Raw genomic sequence first — 16,249 nt, 5'->3', positions numbered from 1 at the left:
CTTCATATCATACAATATTACACAGGTAATTTTAAACGTTGTGGCTTCTTTTTATGTTTTCAATATTGTACTGCCAAACAGTGTCCACCAGAGGTCAGTGCTTGATAAGAAGCCACAGGTGCCTTTGCTGAGTTGTGAATGGAATCAGATTTTTAAATCAATTTCTATATTGTACTTTTACATAAATATGGCTGTAAAAAGCAAGTGTGTTTATCTGTGCATCTGTTTGTAATTTTACAGACTGAAAAATTGTTATTTCTCTACATGCATTAGAAATGACAGAAACCTCTGCGTGAAGGCCTTACATGCAAAATTTATCAAGTAAGTTCTGTGCTGACAATGAGAGTGAATCCATTAACATAAGATATTAGGTTAGTGTATTATTTGCTTCTTTTTAAAAAAAATTTAGTCAGAGCAAGAAGCACCCATATCTTATGGAAATATATCTTAGATTGAAGGAAGGGTGTACTAAGAAGAGGATTTTTATATTTTGCTTTTGTTCCATTTCAAAAATGAATATGAGATCTTTGAATTAACTCAGCTGGTTGGTTTTTGTGCTCCTTGTTAAGAGAGTCAGTTAAGAGCGAGAAGCTAGATTGTTGCAATGACCTTTTATTAACCTTTTTTTTTATTATAAGTCCACACAAAATACAGAAAGAGGAGAAGCAGCAGACTAATAAATTGACAAGGTGTGCATTCTCTCTGACTCGATCACATTCTTAGTCCGAGTGTCCTAACAGTGAACACTCGCTAACTCGGCTCTTTTGATACACTAAATTACCCTCCTGGTTGCGGGCAAAGCAATGGGCGGTTAACAGGACAGGTCACCTCTCTTTTTTTTCAGTTCACCTAATTAACATTCCAGTGTAGGACAGCATAGCTGTACTCCACTTCTAACACAGACATGCACAGACACAGCAAAGCCCCATCCTTCTCCGCCTCCATAAACACGGGCTCAGGTTGATGAGCTGTGAGGGGTCACAGCTCATCAGCAGTCCGGGAAGCCATGCTGGCTGCTCACTCTGTCTCATACGCCACTGATGCCTTCAGCAGCAGGGCACAGAGTTCAAGAAATAGTCAGTAATTGAAAACGTTATGTGAGGACCCTGAAAATCTTGGTATTTAGCAAAATAAATATCAGTTACATTGTTTTGTAGTCTAGGTATGATAACTTCTAAAGTGAGTTTTCAGCAAGGTTATGCAGTTTTACCGATGTTAAGCCACAAAGGCAAAATATCAGCCTACCGAACTGATATTCAGGGACCAACTTGGTAGTCAGATTAACTGGGCTAGATACTGCACACTCTGCAAAATATACACTCTATTTCACTATATATAAATAAATGAACTTGAACTTGAAAAAGGATTGCTGCCAGCACATGCCTCTCCCTGGCATGCTTTATTACAATTTCAGACTAGGCATATGGTTGCAGTGTCATGTCGTGTGAATGAGATGATGAAACGGAGGTCAAGGAGGGAGCGCATAACCTGTCAGGAGCTAAACCACAAATTTACAGCCTCCTCATCTTGGAGTCAGACGTGTTCCAAGAAAGCACAGTACAACTGTCTGGCCGTTCATTTTATCGTCTGTATCGACGATGAGTGACAGCATTGGACCCCCCAAAATGTTGTAATCATTACGATCTACACACTCATCTGTGGTTGCAGTGGCCCAGTCACTTTCTCATTCTCCTGTTCCTTTTCTTTTCTTGATCTCATTTTCTCCATCCAAAATTATCCCGGGCCACGACACGAGCTGAGAATAGGAGCTCAAGCCCCCATATTGAGCCCCTTAAAGACCACAGCTGGAGCTGGCTCAAAGCGAGACAGGGGTAGAGGGAGGCCTGGATGATGAATGTTATCGCCACCATCACCTGCTCCCTGTAAAGCAATTTGTTATGGAGTTGTCACTGTAAAATAGCCTGTCCTGTGGTAAAGAAAGACAGGGTTACATGTAATGAGGATCATAGTATGGCCCTAAGGCCAGGTATGACATAACTGAAGGACAAACAGCTGGCCTATATGTTTGTCTATGACATAGGACGAGAAGAGAAAATGTGCAGTAATAGACGAGCCAGAGATTTTAAGCCTTCATTACTAAATTATTATTGTAAAGAATGCAATGTTATATCAGTAAAATTTATAATTACATACTTATACAATGATAAATAGTACTTTTAAGAAAAAACTTGGTAAATTCCCAGCTGAAAAACAGTTTGCATTCACATGTAAAACACACTATTACATTTCCTCTCTGTGCTGTGGTATTTTTAGGCAGCAGCATTGTTATTGACCTTTACTTACATCCCTAAATAACACCCTGGATTTGCACTGATTAAAATGACTTCACACACTCATACACATGACATCTTGGTCTGCCTACCTGCTGGATACACAAGACACTGATTTACTCACCTAAGTCGAAGGGATACAAGCCAGAAATGTCCTTGAGGTGGGTCAGATGTTTCCACATTACCCAGCTGATATTGGATCAGGACTGCTGGTATGAGCTGAACTACAAACATGCGCTCCAGAGGAATTACAAAGGGAGTTTCAAATGCTTGTACCAAAAAAGAACATTTTATTCTCCCACTGGGTTGCATGGCACAGAGGAAACTTTAGTAATTTATTAATCATTTTTCAGCAGAAGGGAATTATACTGAGCACTATGCCAAATTTTGGATAAACCGCAGAATACTGCAGGACGTGACAGTTCTAAAAATTGTTCAAGATCGACAATAAATCTACTTTTATTCACGTGGAGCTCAAATTAATAAAGAAGGAAATTTTTATTCTACATGTTCAGTTGTAACTGGAGGGAACTCTTGCAGCATCTGGGCTTTCAGTGTCTAAACGTATACTGGTGCATCTTTCATCCATGTGTACGCCTCTTACATGACCTTTGTTGTAAAAAAAAAAAGGAGACGGGGAGGCAGAAGAGATATTTATCTGTGATTACTAAGAGAAACAAAAAGAATCAAAAATGACAAACATGAGGGAAGCCAAACAGTTCAACAATCAAATGTGTTCCTCTTCACAGGGAAGGCGTAGGTGGCCACAAACACACAGGCCACACGCTTTCAATACAAAGACACTCTAGCACTGGGGTTTTACTCTCCATCACCTTAAGTATTTCCAGGCCTAATTGCTGAGTGGAGTCAACTTTTAGCAGTTTGATTCAGTTTTATTTATACAGCACTAATTCGCAATAACAGTCACTTCAAGGCCCATTATATTGCAACATAGTGACCCTACAATATTAGAGAGAAAACAGCAACAATCAGATGATCCCGACTGAGCAAGCATTTGGATATAGTGGAAAAGACGAACAGAAGAAAACGCAAAATACACACAAACAGCAAAAGCACTGCTTGGGTGGTTCAGATCAGGTTTGGTGTAGATTGCAAGCTTGATGTCTTCTCTTATATGTATATATTATACACATACATGCATACAGTTTATTAAAACATATGCATAGGAGTGGCTTCGTGCAACGTACAGTAAACAAACAAAACAGAAGAATAAGAGCAAAATCTGGACCGGATCAGTATTGTGTAATCATCCTTTGCCTTTTACCTTATGAGTTCATACCTTTGCATGCATCTATTGGATTCTCTATTTGGGGAACTCTCTCCTCTGTTCTATAGATGCTGTTAAAGGTTATATTTACTGTAAAGCCAGATTTGCAAAGAGTTTTGCTGAACGTAATAAACAAACTGGCCACTTAATGACAAGTTTAATTTTGGACTGAAACTTCTGCATGTCAGCGATTGTAAATCTGTTTAAACATGTGTTCCTTTGCCAGGGACCACACAACCTAAAATCTTAAAAAAGATGAGACCAGTTACATTAGAGGAGCAGATGCAATGAGCCCTGGGAAGGATTATGTATTTCTGATCATGTGTAAACGCTTACACACTTGCATCATTACTGAGATCTGATTTTTCCAAACTAAACTTTCTCTCATATGACAGAAAGAGAAAACAGAGACAACCTTCTTACCGACCTTTTAATTAAATGAGCTAACGAACTGTGATGCAGGTGTAAATTAAAGAGTGGATTAATTGATTTGCCGGGAGAAGTCAGGCAGAACCTCCTTTCCTTCTGTCTGCAGATCTGCATACCGGTCTCTGTAATTTTTTGACAAAGGGCATTGGTGTGGTGAGAAGGGAGGGAGGGGAGGCGCAGACAGCTGACGCACTGAAGAGGAAAGCGCAGCGTTTCGGTGCGCATCTTCATTATCGGCAAGTGGGATGAAAGGTGAGCAGCGCCTGTCCCATCCACGCAGACACTTTTCCTATGTCAGGATCTGATTCGAGTGGCTTTTATCAGTTACGAAACTGATCATCGGCATTGGATTTTATAGTTTGCAACTTCTCACAGATTTAGTGAAGCCAGATTCGGAGCGCAACAGCTGAGGAGAAGACGTGAATCTACGCAAGATTGTCTGAAACGAAGGACTCATCCCGCTCACTTAAGTGCAATGTCCAAAGCTTATGGATGTAATGCTAGAAAATCAAGGCTGCATTATGACAGCGAATAACTGAGGGGTCTCAAAAGCACTTTTCCTCTTTCCTAACTTTTATTTCCACCAGATGATGGAGGACGCGCAGGCGTCAAGGACTTTCACGCCTTATTGCACAGCCAATACATGAAAAGAAGAAACATGATGACATCTACGGGCTTGTCGGAGAAAGCAATGAGGATCAGAAATGGGGCAGGAAACCACCATCACTCCAAACCCATCTCTAAAATATACTTCATCTTTATTTTGCTCCTGCTCATATTCACACCGATAGTGGATTCATCGTGGTGGTAAGTTTCACCACTGAGAGGAATTTGATGGTTCGTCCGATTGGTTGGTGTCACATACCAATCGAATATAAAGTACGACTTACAACAACGACAACAAGGGCAAAATTTCACCCAGAAAATATAGATAACGATTAGTTTTAATTAATTAAGTTTGCAGTTGAAAAAGTTATCTTACAGTGGATTTTATTGTTTAACCCTATGTATCCTTGTCCTTGGAGCTGTTACAAATTTAAAGATGAGAAATCCGTCTGTTTATATGTAATTTACACCTGCTTACTTCTCAGATTTTCTAGTAAAAGATCTACTTTGCTCACATGAACATCCACATCCATAAACGAAAAGAGCAGGCTGTGTATCCAAAGTTCATGAAGATTAATGATGTTGATGTGTGTGTTTGGGTGTGTGTGTATGGGGGGAAGGGGGCGTCTCCCCTATCCATCTATTTTGCCCAGAGTACACGGCAGGTGCAGGCGTTGGTGCATGAATAAATGCCCCTTGATGATTTCTCTTGAGGTTTTCAAGACCTAAAACATGCTGGAGACCCCCCACCCCCAGTCTCTCTCACCTGACATTGTTGTTCTCATATTTCAGGTGACACTTAACAGAAAACCTATTAAATGACTTTACATTTAACTAGCCAAGGGAAACCCCCCATTTTAAGATCTTACCCTACACTTCATAACAGTTAAGATCTAATTTATGAATTTATTTAAAGCTAAAACGCACCCATTGTAAATAATGCTATGTCTGGTAATTTCCCAAGAGAGCCGAAAGCACATATCATCCAATTTGCTCTTGAGTTTCCCTTTCAGGCAAATTCAGAGTAAACTGTGAATAAATCGTTGAGAAATTCCAAAGAAAAACGTAATTGATTCCTGCTTTTTTTTTTAAAAATCTTCCTTTGAATTGTTTAGGCCTATTTTTAACTATTGTAATAATTTATATAAGCACTGTGCGCCTTGCTGCACTTCTCTCTTCTTCTGTGTGTGTCCTCTTGGAGAGTCAGGGGTCCTTTGGCACAGCTGGTTTGTACAACACACAGTAAACGCAAGCAGTGCTTCTGTTCTGCTATACTGCTCAGGCAGATAGTTGCATCTAGAATGGGACTGGGACAGCCATAAGAGGAGTGGAAACTACCTGCTATATCTGTTTCTGTCTCAGTGGCCAGGCAACACAAATGCGGCTGCGATTAGGGACTATAATGATATCCGGATGGAGAATAGAGTGTGTAGGCTTATAGATGGACTGGGGGGGGGGGGGGGGGGGGGGGGTGCTCATTTGTACTGTAGATGACGGCCATGTCCTGTTGAAAAGAGAACCCCCAGAGTCACAATGCAATCAGCATGTGATCACCCTTCTTAAGAGTTGTTGCAAAGTTGGGGATTATTTGAAGAAAGCAGAAAGCAAATGCATTTCACTGAACGAGAGGAATGTAATAATCTCTTCAACATCCTGAATATCTGAGTCTTAAGAAGACAATGGGGATGAATGTGAAGAAAAGTAGGAACAGTATCAATAATTTAGATTCATCGAAAAACATTTTACACGGGGAGAAAAGTAGTAATAGTAAAGTTAACTGGCACAGAAGACAGAAAAAGAAAAACAGTTTGTCCTCTCTTTGTCTGAAGGCAATACAATCCACTTAGCAGCTTTACTATAGCTTACTTGATGTTTAATGTTCCATAAAACAAACCAAAGAACTGCTTTTGTCCTGGGGCAGTCTCGTGGTTTGCTTAGATACAACTTTGCAAAACTAAGACATGCTGCCTTGTCTTTTTAGAGAAGAGCCTTTCTCCTGGCAACTTTTCCAAACAAGCCATAATTTACTTGCTTTATTATTATTTATTTATCTGTAATTTCTTTGAGTATTGCACATGACATTGTGTTAACACAAACCTGAATGCTTCAGACCACACCTGCTAGGAGCACCTGGCTGTTTAATCTTTTAAATTTGTCAGTTTGTTAAATTTATGCTGGTAATTGTTTTCTTTTCTTTTTTATCTATTTCTTTTGCTAGTTTAAAATTCTCCATTAGTGGGAGAGCCTTTCCTATTTTTACACTAGCCACATTTGGGAATATTAAAACTTTTTTTTTAAATATATAATGAATATTTTCTACCATACTGCTGTACCTCACTGAATGGCAACTGAATTAAATGTTGCTCAGGGGTTGCTCCTAGACTGCAGGCTGCACTTGAGAACCCTGTGATTACAAAGAAGGAGCACTGAGTACAGATGTCTGATAGTTAAAGGGCTTTTTTTAACATGAAAGCAGCAGTGATCAGTAGCAGGCTCCTTTGAGTCCATAGAATTTAATGAGCTCTTAAATGTTGGTTACCCATAATATAACCCAAAGATTTTTTGGGGGACCCTCTATATCTGGTAAACACTGGAATCTTCTTCACTCAGAGTTCCCAATTTCCCAATTTTTTACACATTTGATTAGAAATGTGAATTGTTTGAAGATGTAGTCAGACCAGATTTCACGCTGACAGCTTACATGTGTTGGCATTTAAAACAAGTGGCACACCAAAGGCCATGTAGGGTGGGCTTCACCCCATTACCCTAAATGCAGCAAACATACGTCTCTGTTATTTGTACTATTTCCACTATTTGTATATTTCTTGAAAATCAGATTGGACCTTAACCTCTTGCAAATCAGCTAGCTCAGCTAGCTACACAATTTTTTCTGTTTTTGTCTCGATGAAAACAGGAAGGCAAATTTGAAAGTAAACTCACTGGAAAAAGAAATCCTGGCACACAGTCTAGTGACAGCTGCAGGTGCACTACCACAGAGTGCGCTTTCAGTGGAATTGTCCTTGAATTTACCAACACTGTGTTCGATGGATCTGTGCGCAGGTACATCGGAGCTCTGGGTGCGCGGGTGATATGCGACAACATTCCCGGTCTTGTGAACAAGCAACGGCAGCTCTGCCAGCGGCACCCAGACCTGATGCAGTCCATCAGCGAGGGAGCCAAAGAGTGGATCAAAGAGTGCCAACATCAGTTCAGACACCACCGCTGGAACTGCAGCACGCTGGACCGGGACCACACTGTTTTTGGCAGGGTGATGCTCCGAAGTGAGTCTGAACATACATGGCTAAGGCTTCTATCTGTGTGGTTCTTTGTGCGTGACAGTGGTTGTTTATATCAGTGACACTCAAGTTAATCATCCTCATAAATGTCTCCTCTGTTATCAGATAAGCAGGGAATTAATAGGTGTCTTATTAAATCAACTTTACCCCGGAATGCAAACAGAAAGAGAAATTGTTGTGGGTTTTTTACCTTCTCAGGAATGAAGGAACATTGGGAAAGTGGATGTTCTCTGAAAACAAGTAGCAGATTGAGAGATCCACACTGGTGATGTATAAACAGTAATAGGAGATGTAAATATTTGGGTAGATGTTTCTGGCAGCCAGACAAAGCTTTACTCCCTGACATCTCGCCTGTGTTCTGCTTCATTGCGTGAGCAGGAATGAGAACAGGAGGAGGGTGGGACAGCCAGACCAAATAACCTCCAAAATCTCCTCTCATCTAAAATGAAAACACTGCTCAATGACTTAGAAAGCTGCCATCTGTGCAAATTAATAGGTGAAAGGAGAGTCGGCTGGTCTAATGTTATAGCTGACATGCTGCTACCACTGTCTGGACCATCCACCATAGATGGACTGATCTTGGTATGCCTACCTTGTAGAATTTGCAGAGAGATGACTGCTTTACTCACCAATAACACATGGCTCTGGGCACTAGAAGAACAGCTGAGAAAAACAAGTGCTATGACAACTTTTGAATAATGTCACATGTCAGATATAGGCAACATTAGGTCTCTCTTTACCAACAGTCGTAAGTTACTTCTTTAAATGATTGCAATTGCAACGCTCCCTTCCCCGTCTATCCAGGCAGCAGAGAGGCAGCATTTGTGTACGCCATCTCTTCAGCAGGAGTGGTCTACGCCATTACCAGGGCCTGCAGTCAGGGGGAAATGAAGATCTGCACCTGTGACAGTCAAAAACGAGGGCAAGACAGTGACGACAAAGGCAATTTTGACTGGGGCGGATGCAGCGACAACATCAACTATGGCATAAAATTTGCCAAAGCTTTCGTCGACGCCCGTGAGAGAATGGTGAAAGATGCTCGAGCCCTGATGAATCTGCACAACAACCGATGCGGTCGGATGGTCAGTGGAAACGTTTTTTATATTAATGTTTAAGCTTTATCTCTTAATGGAATTGTAAATTTAGACATATTTAGGAAGTAACAATGAAAACAACAGGCTTTTCAGGAACATTTTCAGGGGACGCTTTTATTGTTGTTTTTGTTAAACGTAACATTGACCTACAAATTTATTCAAACATAAAAAGGCACCCAACTCAAGCGATGAACCCTTTTTGTGTCTGCACACAAGAGATAGCTTAACAAAGACCCAATGAAGAAAAAAAAAAAGTAGAAATAAAAACCAAAAAAAGACGTGTCACAAAACCTGAGAGATACACATGGCCCTTCAACTCATCCGTCTTCTGTGAGTCATAGATTGGTCTCTCCAAGCTTAAAGTTGGTCATAATAAACATCGACTCTTAAAATCATTAGAAATTCTTTTTTGCCTAAAGATGTCTTCAACTACTAGGCTAGTTGACTTACTTGACTAGGAAGTAAATCTCTTAAGACTAAGAATCTGTTTATTGAGAATATTCCGCATTATCCCAGCATCTATTGATGATCCAGCATAATGCATATTAATATGATAACTGCATATGAGGGTCCCATAGCATTAAATTCTGCACTGTTCAAGTTATTGACATGGCTTTTTCAGTAAAGACGTCTCTGAAGGATAATGACGTAAAAGCTGTTACATTAAGAATATTTAGCTAACCGTTATGCTAGGAGAGCTTATTACACCTACATCTTCTCTTGTACAACATTGTTGGCTTGACACTGTGTCACCTTTGATCTCTGCTCCAGGCAGTGAAGCGCTTTATGAAGCTGGAGTGCAAGTGTCACGGGGTCAGTGGTTCCTGTTCTCTCAGAACCTGTTGGCTGGCTATGTCTGACTTCAGGCGAACTGGAGACTATCTTCGCAAGAAGTACAACACAGCCGTCGAGGTAACCATGAACCAAGATGGGACAGGATTTATTGTGGCTGACAAGGACTTTAAGGGAAGCACCAAGAATGAGTTAGTCTTTGTTGAGAACTCTCCAGATTACTGTCTCATGGACCGTGCAGCAGGTGAGACACACAAATAAGCTACAAAAATAAAACCCCTTGCTTTATATTGTGTACATCCACAGTCCTCAGTCAGAACAGCTTTGACTAGTTGAGGGATGGACAAGAGATCTCTGAGGGTGTTCATTGGTATTTGGCACCAGCATGTTGGCAGCAGATCATTTGGGTCCTGCAATTGCAGCAGGTGGGGGTTTCCGTGGATCTACTCTTCCCAGCATATTCAACAAATGTTCGATTACACTGTGGTGTCTGGAGGCCTGGTCAACACCCTGAGCTTTTTTCCAACACCAGCAGCTTTTGTAGTGTAGTGGGAAACACTGTCCTGCTGAAGGAGGCCACTGTCTTTGGGAAAACAACGTTTAGGCAGGTGATATGTGCCACTAGTGAGACTAGTGAAGTTTAAAAGAAGGGTTTTTATTATTATTATTGGCCAATGCTGATAATTCTTAAATAACTTGCTTGTGCTAACCTGCTAATTCTGTTTTTAACATGTCAAACTTTAGTAAAGTGCCACTGTTACACAAGAGTAATATTATTATGACAATCATTTATTATTACAGTAAAGAAATTGCCTTAAGGAGGGTCCTTTTAACTTCTGAGGAGTAGCATATTGATATGTTGTGTTTGTGGAAAACATCAGCAACTCACATTCTGAGATTCAGTGAAGTCCTTTTGAAGTTGTGCTTAAACAGTTTAATCATTTTTGTGTAAAATACTGTTGTTGTTGTTATTATTATTTAATTTAAAATCATGAGTATGTTGTTATGGGATGGGGCAAATAGGACTGACTGCTTAACAAAATCTATGAGAATCAGAGACTCATTGACTGCAGGCTTGCATTCCTTCACAGCTTAAAGTTCAGTGATTTGACCTTTAACATCTCCTTTAATACCTAATGTTTGCTTTGCCTTGTTAGGCTCATCTCTTTCCTAAAGTCCAGCTCCTTCAGTAGAGCGTGAAGAACTTTGCTAACTCACTGTTAATATGTTAGGGACGATGGCATGTGCAGGGGACACGTTGGTTCTAACTTAACAGATTCTGTCACTCCTACCTGCGGTTAGCTTGGCCGCACTTTGACAACTGAGATGCAATGAAGGTGTGTTTGCTCAAAGGAAAAGCTGCCTTTCCTTGTTAAAAGGTGATCTTAAAAAGTAGCCGATGACCCTCCTCACCACTAATCTTCATTGTATAGGAATTCACAGCCTAAGGATACATGCAGGCTTATTTTTCAAATCTTTCCTTTGGTCAGCATTAAGCTCCACTCCCTAGAGCCTGAGGGGAAGATCTCCTCTTATCCTTTGTTCTCTAGACTTCTGGGATGCTTTGTTAATGGACCTGGCACCTGATCTTAGGCTTGGATTTTACACCTGAGTACATGAACACAATTGCATTTAGGTCTGAGACTATTCTGTTGGGAAGCTTATAGCCTGCTGAAGAGTGAGGGAAAGTGATATTTTGCTTTGGCAAAACAGTTTCAGTTTTCAGCATCAACATGAACATTGCCAATAATAACTTCTGCCAGCTTTCACTCCTGGGCATCCACGTAATCATGGAAAATTTTCAAAATGCTATTAAGCTGAGTTGGATGGCACAGTGCAGTGGATCTGTGTCTACCCCAGCTTCCTTCTGAGCACTGAGACATGCCTCTTAGGTTAAATTGGGATTCTAAATGGGTTTTAGGTGTGAACGCACAGGAGATAAAACACTTAGGTATATTGAAAAAAGTGCTCTATGGATACATGCGAAAAGGTGAATGTAGCTTATGGTGGAAAGACATTTGAGCGGTCAGTCAGACTATTTATTTGTGGTATAAATCGTTCAGTTCCCCAAGGGAATGCATAGACAGGAAACCCACTATAGTTACTGGATGTGCACAATTAAAGTTCTATATTATGCCTACTTTAAAATAAGAAGCAACTTCTAATCAAGGAGCTGTACTTATCAGTGATTTAATAATGAAAGCACACAGAGGTATCACCCCTCTCTGTAGCTCTACAGGACACATCTTTGTTTCATGTTGATCAGCATCATTTCTGTCAGCAGCAGGTATTTCTGTTCCCTTAAATCTAATTGAATCTGCTGCATATTATCAGTCCAAATCAATTGTTTTTTCTAAAACAAAAAATAAAAGAGTCCCTGACCTTTAAAACTTTAACATATTACAGAAGTGTCATGAAATCCACTGCTTGTGTTAAGTTAAATTTTATATTAGCTGTTTAATATATGTAAACAAAAGTATCATACGTATAACAAACATTTGATTTCTTTCATCCTAACCTGTATTTCTTATAGTGATAACTATTTATTTTAATAGTCTGGCAGGGCATGCACAGATGGCTGTCTTCTAATAAACTAACCCTTTTCCTGTCAGTTGCAGTACCAATATTCTTTGTATGCCAAAACAACATCTCTGGTCCTTTATTCTCATTATAGGCTCCTTGGGCACAGCAGGCAGAGTGTGCAACAAGTCCTCAAGAGGCATAGATGGCTGTGAAGTCATGTGCTGTGGGCGTGGCTACGACACCATGCGAGTCAAACGTGTCACTAAGTGTGAGTGCAAGTTCAAGTGGTGCTGCGCTGTGGAGTGCAAAGACTGTGAAAACGTAGTGGACGTTCACACCTGCAAACCCCACAAGCGACCCGACTGGCTGGACGTAACCTAGGAAGGAGAGCGGACAAATCAAACGTGCACCTGACTCATTAGCCTGTGCACTAATGACTCCATTCTAGTTGGGATCTTTTAACTATAATACCTCTGGCTTTTGATGCTTTTATACTTCACAAACATTTGTTAGGTGATAGTAAACTGGAAATTAGAACCAGTTACTGATCATGTGCTGCTTTAAAAAGTGTTTTAAAAAATAATGTGCGGAGCGTTTTTGAATCAGACTTTGAAACTTTGATGCAAAATGGCTTAATATTATATTCTGTTGTAAATGTACCCTTGGTTGAGGCAGATATATGAGCTACTGCCTGCTTCTTGTTTTATAGTATGTAAAAACTGTGTGCACATAAGAGATGAAAGAGATAATCACAGTAGTACTTTGTCTGCCGATCGCTCCTTCAAGGTTGCCTTGTACACCTCTGGACTGATTCCCATTCTATTAGAACACTCCCTTTTAGTGCACTCACACTCCACAGTGGCAAAACAGTGACCTTTAAATTTTTTACTTAATTTTATGAAAAAAGATCCAAGTTGTTTAGAACCAAATCTAATGGGTAGGGTGAGTGGTCCAGATGTTACAGCAGACCTCTGCACATGATTACTTGGAAACTGGTGTTAGCCTGTGGTTTTTGCTTTTCCAAAACTTCCAAAACTTTTTTGATCCCACCGTGCACCCGAAACCACTGCTGCTAATTTGTGCAGCTATCACACTAAATAAATATAGCGCTTTCCAAGAGGTCTTTCTTAATTAAAGCCAGGTAATCACATTGTAAGGTCAAAGGAGCCACAAACAGAAGAGCAAGCAAAGACTTATCATTTACAGTGACAGCTCACTTTGTATACAAGGATTGTGGACACACCAACACATCAAAATAGCCTCACAAATTTTGGTCTGTTGTTTGAAAGATACTTGTACAGTATGCTAATATTTGACTGTAACAGATCTAACAAATCATTCAGCTTCATGGAAAAAAATTGTAATTTCTACCTCCGGTTCTTTGTTTTTGCTTCCATTACTACTGTGAACTTTAAACAAATTCCATAGGCCATGCTAATGCAGACAAGTGCACAGTAAAAAGAGAAATACAAAGCTTCTTTATTTTGGACGTAGTGACCCTCCAAAATTGTAAATTGCAGTGTCATACAACTGCATTATAATGAATACAAACTATTAAACCGGCCTTCCTGATATGTCACTGGAGCTGCAAATATTTTCAAAACTCAATATTAGTTTCCAGACTGATTTATCTTAAATAGAGCTTTTGTTTAACATTTGCCTTATCCTTATTACAAAGGCCAAAACAGCATATTTGTTCAGCCATCATATTGTGACAGAACATATTTATAATGCAATCTTATGCAACTGTGCTTTCAGTTCTTTGTGGACACACTCACTGGCTCTGGCCGGTTTTTAAGAAGTGAATTATTTCATGAAACAAAGCCAAGCCATTGCAAAAAGAGCACTGAAGTAGCTACAGACCTTGCATTTGGCTTTCTAACATCTGGCAGTGCAGCCAGACATAGTGTTAAGCCATTGGAGACACAACCCTCAGAGGAGTTTATAGATCTAAATGAATCTGACAACAAGCTGTGAAATGCTAAGAGTCAACAAATTGTTTCAACTCCACGTAATGAGAGGCACAGCCAAAATAAAGTGCTTTGGACAACAGCAAATGACACCAAGTCAAAAGTTAATTGCAAGCAAGAAAAAAAACAGAAAAAAGCCAGTTTTGAATGTAAATGAAGAGTAATTTAGCTGTTTTTGAAAGATAAGAGGAAAACTGTTTCAGATTGTGGGCTCAGGCCTGGACCTGTGCTGTTCTGTTCATACTTTTAATTCCCAAGTTCTTTATAAGTTTCAACATGCTATATTCAATCCTACATCTGTAACCACAGGAGTTTCACTGATTTGGATTTATGGAGCGCCAGTGTCATAATTATGAATTCATTTGGTTCTGTTCGGTCTACTATTAAAAGATGTCAACTTCCAGATGTTTTTCTTTTTCTTTTTTTTAATTCCAGGCAGAAAAACAGTAATAATAATCTTCTCAATTAAGCCTAAGGGCCTATAACCCACATGTATATATTTGGGTTTTAGGTATTCCCCTGGTCTCCTATTACAGTTATCATTACCTTAGCTATGGCGTGGACGGGATAAAAACAATGCAAATGACCAGTTTGGTTTTTTTTTTTAAAGTTCATTGTTCAGTGTTAGACAAATATTTTTTTATTAGCATAACAAGACTGATGGTAGTCTTAGATAGCGTGATAAAAAGAATCACAAAATATCTTTAAATTGAAATATAACAATTTATTTAGGTTTTTTTTTTAAGTAATTTCTTGATCGACCAACTATTAAGCTGTATAAACAAAGAAATTTCTATTAATATATTGTTGATCTTCAAATTAGTCATAGTATCTGTGCTACTTTGTCCTCCAGTGTGGGTCACCCAGTTGAAGTCTGTAAAAATAAAAGGAGTGGCATTGCAGGCATTCACTGCCATCGCAGTGATATCAAATGGTTTAACAACATTTCAGAGCTAAAATGGTCTCAGGGGACAGTGTGGTCCACATGGATGCTTCACATTCATGGGAAGCAGAAGAAAGAAATTCCATAATCCGTACTCACAAACTGTAATGACTCAAGAACAATTTATTGCTATGCCACTTTTAAACCAAACATGTTTATTTTAGCCTTGCTTGACAAGTACTCCAGTCTAAGTCGTTGCACTCCGATCACATATACATCTGTGACTTGCCTATAGTAATATGAGAAACATGCTGATACGCATGCATGCTGAAACCGTTGCACTGTAGAGCGCTTTGGAAATGAAAATTATTTTTTAAATGAAATGTCCCAACAGTTTCAGTGTTGTTCTTGGAAAAGAAGATCACCCTTATGACCCCATCAGGAGTAATTAAGGGTTTTATGTGGACATGAAATTGGACTCGACTGTAGCTGCTATAGTTTATTACTTGCCAAGTGATATCTTACAGATTTGTTACTGGTAAAAGGAGTAAAATTTAGATATAAATCAAAATGTATGCATGTAAAGGCCAAGGAACAGACTCTTTAAAACACTTAGCCTTATTTTTATGTATCTACTTCACCACCAAATCTATAGTAACAAGCAAAAAACCAAACATTTCAGATTTTAGTGCCATTTTCAAGAAAACTTGAGTTGGGCAGCAGCTGTTACTGCAGCAGGAAGAGCCTGTGAATATTTTATAGCTGATGTGACACTTTTTTCCTCACAAAATACAATTTATCTTTTGGAACGAGTAAATCCACCATTAACCTGAATCAGCATTCACGATGCAAACAGTGCAAACAATGTCATCTTACATCCCAATCATACACTGCAGGCCATGGATAAATTGTTGAGGAGGTGCAGGAGGAGTATAAGCAGCAGTAAAGATTTAGGGTGAGGACATTCACATTCAATATGTGTGACAAAACCAGGTTTGCAATAAGACAAGTTTACTCTTGTAAAGCAAATAACATTAAACTAGTCTGATTTAAGTGTTATCTTTAGACCTCAGCATG

At 39.5% G+C, this 16,249-nt stretch overlaps 1 protein-coding gene across 1 annotated transcript; it reads left to right on the top strand.

Annotated features, from left to right (window-relative positions):
* Nucleotides 1–4,259: 4,259 nt before the first annotated feature.
* On the top strand, nt 4,260–15,140 carry LOC147331284 (protein Wnt-2b-A-like). Its single transcript, XM_086293503.1, has 5 exons — nt 4,260–4,815; nt 7,675–7,895; nt 8,715–8,992; nt 9,776–10,040; nt 12,471–15,140. The coding sequence occupies exons 1-5, from the start codon at nt 4,652–4,654 to the stop codon at nt 12,698–12,700; spliced, it is 1,158 nt and encodes a 385-aa protein (XP_086149629.1). The 5' UTR covers nt 4,260–4,651; the 3' UTR covers nt 12,701–15,140.
* Nucleotides 15,141–16,249: the final 1,109 nt, after the last annotated feature.

This window comes from Aulonocara sp. 'chitande type north' Nkhata Bay, linkage group LG5 (genome assembly GCF_057382095.1).
Source record: "Aulonocara sp. 'chitande type north' Nkhata Bay isolate Kocher_YH1m ecotype deep benthic linkage group LG5, A_spYH_male_GT1.1, whole genome shotgun sequence".
Classification (NCBI taxonomy): Eukaryota; Metazoa; Chordata; class Actinopteri; order Cichliformes; family Cichlidae; genus Aulonocara; species Aulonocara sp. 'chitande type north' Nkhata Bay.
Note: the sequence above shows the minus strand (reverse complement) of the source record. Positions and strands in the feature narration are given on the sequence as shown.

Coding starts and splice junctions, on each gene's coding strand:
- LOC147331284 (XM_086293503.1), top strand. CDS start 4,652: ATGAAAAGAAGAAACATGATGACATCTACGGGCTTGTCGGAGAAAGCA. Junction 7,896..8,714: donor TGGCAGGGTGATGCTCCGAA/GTGAGTCTGAAC, acceptor CCGTCTATCCAG/GCAGCAGAGAGGCAGCATTT. Junction 10,041..12,470: donor TCTCATGGACCGTGCAGCAG/GTGAGACACACA, acceptor TTCTCATTATAG/GCTCCTTGGGCACAGCAGGC.